We start from the raw sequence: 6,415 nt of genomic DNA on the forward strand, positions 1-6,415 counted from the left end.
ACCTGTCAGATCAGTAGCAGCGTTAGATTCTTACAGGAGCACGAACCTTACAGTAAACTGCCTATGTGAGGGATCCAGGTTGTGTGCTCCTTATGAGAACCTGATGCCTGATGATCTGAAGTGGAGATGTGATGTGCTTGAATCGTCCCCAAACCATTCCCTCCTACTCCCTTGTCCATGGGAAATTGTCTTTCATGAAACTGGTACCTGGGCTTGGCGCCTATAGTTAGGGCACTGGCCATATACACTGAGGCAGGTAGATTCAAACGCAGCCTGTGCTTGCTAAACAATGACAACCACAACAAAAAAATAATAACCAGGCATTATGGTGGATACCTGTAGTCCCAGCTACTTGGGAGGCTGAGGCAAGAGAATCACTTGAGCCCAAGAGTTTGAGGTTGCTGTGAGCTGTCACACCACAGCACTCTACCAAGGGCGACAAAGTGAGACTCTGTCTCAGAAAAAAAAAAAGAAAAAGAAACTGCTACCTGGTGCCAAAAAGGATGGGGACCACTGCTACAGAGTCTATGAAGAGTTCATAATGATATAGATGACTTCAAATAATATTTAAGATTAAGGATAAATTTTTATGAGATAATGTTAAATGAAAAGAGCAGGACACACTACTAAATATATAGCATAACCCCAACTTTACTGAATAAATATAAATACATACATAATCGTACAGACATAATCGTACAGACAGAGCAGGACACACTACTAAACACATAGCATAACCCCAACTTTACTGAATAAATATAAATACATACACAATCGTACAGACGTATGGCTGGATAGAGATACACCAAACTGCTAGCGGGCTGTGCCTGGGTGCAGTGCAGCCTGTAGATGGCCTGTCAGGGTCCCCTTGGTCTTATCATTGTGGAATATTCTGGCCAGAGTTTCCACTGCTCTTTGCCTGAGGGCTTTCTTGGGCTACAACAAGCTCTGTCTGCATGTCGCAGGTCAGAAGGGCAGATAATTAACACCTCCCTTCTCCCACCAGCCCACACCCAATGACGGAAACTGGCATGTAGATGCTCACATGGAGCAGGTAGGATGACCCTACGGCAGGTGCCGTCAAACTACGGCCTGCGGGCGACATCCAGCCAGCCCCCCAGGGTGTTTTTGCCGCAGCTGCCTGTCCTGCTTAGCAGCCCACTCGTCCGGGGTCCGCAGTCCGGCCCTCCAGCGGTCTGAGGGACAGTGAACTGGCCCCCAGTTTAAAAAGTTTGAGGACCCCTGCCCTAAGGTGTACATTCTGCACTGGCTGGCAGAGTTTAGGCTCCACTTACCCTTGGTGTGACTTGCTTGATAACACCCACTGTTGGCTTCTTCCCTTCCTCGTCTTACTTCCCCACCCTCTACCCAGATTTTCAGGGATTGCTTCCCACATAAACTACTTGCTATCAAATCCTTGTCTCAGAGTATTTCAGAAATCCAAACTGGGACACCAGATTACCCAAGATTTCTTTCTGTTTTTGTTTCTTCTGTCCTTTTCAAACTTTCCACACTGAATATGTACTATTTCTTAGTTGTTTTTTTTTTTTTTTTGCAGTTTTTGGCCGGGGCTGGGTTTGAACCTGCCACCTCCCATATATGGGGCCAGCACCCTACTCCTTGAGCCACAGGCACCACTCTATTTCTTAGTTCTTATAATCATTCTAATTAAATATTGTTTTCTCAGTTGGGATATACATCTTGTTCATAGGGCTATCTGGGAGACTTGTGCTTAGACTGGGACCCCCACTCTGTATGAGGGACAAATGTGGGCACCTGGATGCAAAAGGACCTCTAAAGGGGCCCTTTGAGGAATAGGTGAGAGAGCTGGGGGTATATGTCCCACATCGGAGGTCAAGGAGCAGGCATTGTCTCTGCTGACCTATTTGCGGACAGAGCTGGGAACAACAGGGTAGGCTCCAAGGAAGGAAAATCTGTGTTTAGAAACACATCTCATAGGATGAGCTTTAAGTGATCAGAGGCGACCCATGGTGAACGTACTGCCTCAAGAACAGATAAGTTCCCCATCATGGGGGAAGTTTGCTCAGGACACAGGAAGAGTAAGTAGACCGTTCAGTAAAGATAAAGATGGGAAATTCCCTTAGAGAGTCTCTTTCCTTCTAGGATTTCATTGTTTTGATTGAAAAATAAAAACCCACTGTGATTCCCTGAGAAAGCATGGGAGGGACAGCCTAGCAAAGAAGGGCTTGCGTGTCAGGTAGTTCTAAACCCAAATCCTGGTTCTGCCACATTTAAGCTTAAAAAAATCACCTTACCTCTCTGATCTTCATTTGTAAAGGTTCCTATCTCACTCGGTGGCCATAAGAATGAACTAAGCTGTTATAGACAATGCCTGACCACCACTCTGCCCTCCAGCAAAGCTCAATCCTGGTGAAAAACAGAACTAGAGATGGAGGGTGTTTGGCAAGCACCAGACGGTGTGCTAGAACCAGCTGCTTCTCCACAGGGTGTCATCGCTTCCTGAGACACAATTTTACAGGCAGCAATTCTTCTGGGGCTCTGTCTCTCCAAGGAAACACTGCTTACCTGGAGATTTGTATGTTTGTAAGAACTGATTTTTCACAAAAAGGGCCAAATAAAATGTAGAGCAAAACAAGGTCTCCACCCTGCAATGCTGGGGGTCTGTTCGGAGAACGCTGGAAGAGTTGTGACAGGGTTCGTAGCACACAGATCACCTAGACATGCTGAGGACCCTCAGTTCCCCCCTGCTACTTTGCGTTTATCCGTGATGTTTATGAGCCATGTGATGTCCAAGTCTAGGACATTACTCTAGAACCTTTCAGCTGCTCTTGGGGTCACAGAATGGAGCACAATGACATGAGATGTGAACTCAGAGATCACCCCATTTAACCCTTCACTAAAGCACTGTCTGCGCCACAAAAGCACTCCACATCAGATGGTTTCCGGGGCAACAGGAGGGACCACAAGAGGTGCCTAAGGAAGAAGGCGGTGACAGAGGAAAGGAGTCCTGGCTGGGTGCTGAGGAGATTACTCATCCCTGTGTCCCCAGGGGTCATCACAGTGCCCAGAAGACAGTAGAAGGCTAGTGAATGTTTTTCAAATGATCTGAGTAGATCAGGATATAAGAGCCAGGCTAGATTTAGGCAGTCATGGACAAGGATAAGCCTAGGCTTGGGGCCAGACAGGCCTGAGTTTTCATCCCAGCTCTGTTATCTCCTCACTGGGGCACTCACAGAGAGTACCTTCACCTCTCTCAGGTTTTCTTATCTGTATAAGGTAGAGGAGACAGGCCAGGGTTGTGAATGTGTGAAAGTCCTTAGATGTCCTAAGTAAGGATCTTTAAATCTCTCTCTGTTATGATGTTGATAGATCTTGGTCAATTCACTTGCATACTCTGAGCTACACCTCCCACGGCTTTGAACCAAGAAAAGAATTTCATGGAGCACTTACCATATACACAGGTCATCTTCATGTGTATTATTTCATGCATTCCTTGTAACAAGTCACAAGACAGATATTCCTATTGCCATGTTAAAGCCAAGAAAAGAGACTAGGAGAATAAATAACTTTCAGGGCTGGCTGCTGTGGCTCTTGCTTGCAATCCTAGCACTCTGGGGGGCCGAGGAGGGTGGATTGATTGCTTGAGCACCCAAGTTGAGGACCAGCCTGAGCACAAGCGAGATGCCTGTCTCTACTAAAAATAGAAAAACTGAGGCAAGAGGATCGCTTGAGCCGGAGTTGGAGGTTGCTGTGAGCTATGACACCACAGCACTCTAGCCAGGGTGACAGCTTGAGACCTTGTCTCAAAAAAAGAAAAAGAAAAGACTAAAATAAAATAAATTTTCAATCTGCTTAGATAATAAGTGATAGAACTAATGTTTGAAACAGGTTCTGACCAGCCGCAAAGCTCCACACTGTCTCGTACCTAAAAGGGAGGTCAGTACCACCACCTTATTTCAGTGCTAACTACTCACTTCAAAAGATACTCCATCGTTTTACTTTAGGTGCATGTTGCCTCTCTCTACGTGGACCGTGAGCTCCTGGGGGGAGGGAATAATTGATTTTTGTGTTCCCGGTTCTTTGAGAAAGCTCTAAGGAATGAATGAATGTATGGATGAACAGAAACTAAATTAATATGCTGTTATAAACAGCAGCCAAATGCACAGGATCTGACAACCTGGCCATCGGAAAATCTTTTAGAATTACAGTAAGAGCAGCCTTGAAAAAACAACGTTTGTAATTATCAATGACATATATTAAGTTGATTTCACCTCTGTTATCTCATTTGGTCCTTGCTATTGCCTTAGTCGAAAACTAGGACAATGACTGGTTATCCTCCTCATTTGGCAGATGAAAAAACAGAGGTTCAGAGAGATTTTAGGGGAATAGGATGCTGTCCTTTCCCTCCCAGAGGGCATGGAGCCCCTGCTCAGATGCCTCCAGGAATAGGACAATTACTATTCAGACGGCCTTCTCCATTTTCACTGGTGCCTGTTTCCCAGAGCAGGCTAAAGATCAGATCCCATATTCCAGGCAAAGCCTTTGGAGACCCAGAAGGATTGAGACCAATTGCCCCCTCAACCCAACACTCAGGTTCCAGGAATGTAAAAACTTGCATAACTAACCCCTTCCCTGAACAAATGAGGGAACTGAGGTCCTACAGGTGGACATTCACCCAAACCATACTTCTATTAATATCGCCCAAGCTGGCTGCTGCTGTGGTGTTATGCGTCTCATGATGACTTGGAGGTAGCTCTGATTTCCAGACCTCCTGCCTTAGCTTGGGTGGTGGGCTACATCCCCAGCACTCACTGTGGGGCTGGGCACACACTAAGTGCCACAAAGAGTAAAGAGCTACTCACTAAAGAGTAGCTAAAAGAATGACTAAATATTAAAGGAAAGGAAAAGGTTGAGGTTTGGTTGAGGCTGGGGGTGGGGTGCAGCACCAGGCAAGAATTAAGGACTGAGGTTGAGATTTGTACACAGGTCTAGGACATTCCTGGAACCTGAGTGTTGGGTTGAGGAGGCAATTGATCTCAATCCCTCTGAGTCTCCAAAGGCTTCGCCCAGAGTATGGGATCTGATCCTTAGCCTGCTCTGGGAAACAGGCACCTGTGAAAATGGAGAAGGCCATCTGAATAGTGATCGTCCTATCCCTGGAGGCATGTGGTTACAAATAGCTGGGGTGAGTAGGTGGGAGCAGAGCTGAGGTGGGAATGTAGGCAGGACTGAGGAGGCGGCTGGGACTGGTGATAGAATAAGGACTGGGCTCAATGGTGCTTGGAGAGTCAGGGATGAGGCTGGCATTGCTCTACAGATTAGGAAAGGGACCCTGGTGGGCACTTGGATAGAATAAGGACCGGACTCAACGGTGCTTGGGGAGTCAGGGATGAGGCTGATATTGCTACAAGGATTAGGAAAGGGATCCTGGTGGGCACCTGGATGAGGACTGGGTGGAGAATGTTTGAAGATCAAGTTTGCTGTTGGGGGAGGGTTGGTATTGAGAGTGGTGGTGGTATGAAGTTCGGAGCAGGGCAAGAGTGAGGGTTGCTTTGGGGTTCAAGCATGGATCTAAATAAAGGTTGGGGTCAGGATGAGGACGTCAAGCTGAGACAGAAAATCGCGGGGCGGCTGGGTTGGGGACAGGGTGAGAGGAAAGGACAGTATTGGGGTACGGCTGGAAGGGGGGCTGGTGCTGACGTTGACGCGGGAACTTGGATGAGGGCTCAGTCTGAGCCCGGGGTGAGGGTGAGGTTCGAGGTGGGTTTAGGGCCAGGGCCGGTACCTGAGCCACCACATGTAGCTGTGCTCGTAGGGGAAGAAGCTGTGCGGGTCGTCGCAGCAGTACTTGTGGTCGCGGAAGCCGCAGCAGAAGACGGCGGCCGCCTCACCCCCGGGCGGCGGGCAGCTGAAGCCGCGCACCTCCTCCTGCGCGGCGCTCACGTAGCCGGTGCAGGCGCCGCTCATCGCGCCCTGCGCAGCCACCGCGAGCCCCCAGACGGCTGCGACAGGAGGGCCGCGGAGCCACGGGCCGCCGCGACGGAGCGCGCCCGAGACCAGCTGAGACGCGAGGGGAGGGCGGCAGGGAAGGACCAGCGCGAGACGCAGCGGTGAAGTCCCGGAGCCCCCGAGGATTGGAGGCGACCAGGTACGCGGGAGGGAGGCCGGGAGGACGAGGGGCGGCGGGAAGGGGAGGAGGGGGGCGGGAGTGGAGGTCGGCGGGGGATGGCGCGGGACCGACCGGGCAGCTCGCCGCCCCGCCCGCCGCCGCCTTCCCGCTTTCTGCCCGAGGGCGCGGGGGGCCGCGCTACGGGACGCGGCCGGGCGCGAATTCGAGGTCCAGGGCGGGGGCTCCTCGCGGGCCCCGAGCTGGGCACGTGCTGGGCGCTGGGACTCTCTGGGGAGTTCCGGGTTCCAGGCAAGTGACCAGCCC

At 50.1% G+C, this 6,415-nt stretch overlaps 1 protein-coding gene across 1 annotated transcript in view; it reads right to left on the reverse strand.

Annotated features, from left to right (window-relative positions):
• SHISAL2A (shisa like 2A) overlaps positions 1–5,949 on the reverse strand; it is a 27,723-nt gene extending 21,774 nt beyond the window's left edge. Inside the window, exon 1 of the mRNA XM_003799940.1 lies at positions 5,768–5,949. Coding sequence (XP_003799988.1) covers positions 5,768–5,949 — 182 coding nt within the window. The remainder of the gene's footprint in view (positions 1–5,767) is intronic.
• Between the last annotated feature and the right edge of the window lie 466 nt (positions 5,950–6,415).

The sequence above is a fragment of the Otolemur garnettii genome, unplaced genomic scaffold (assembly GCF_000181295.1).
Source record: "Otolemur garnettii isolate 467f Iridium unplaced genomic scaffold, OtoGar3 scaffold00159, whole genome shotgun sequence".
NCBI lineage: Eukaryota > Metazoa > Chordata > Mammalia > Primates > Galagidae > Otolemur > Otolemur garnettii.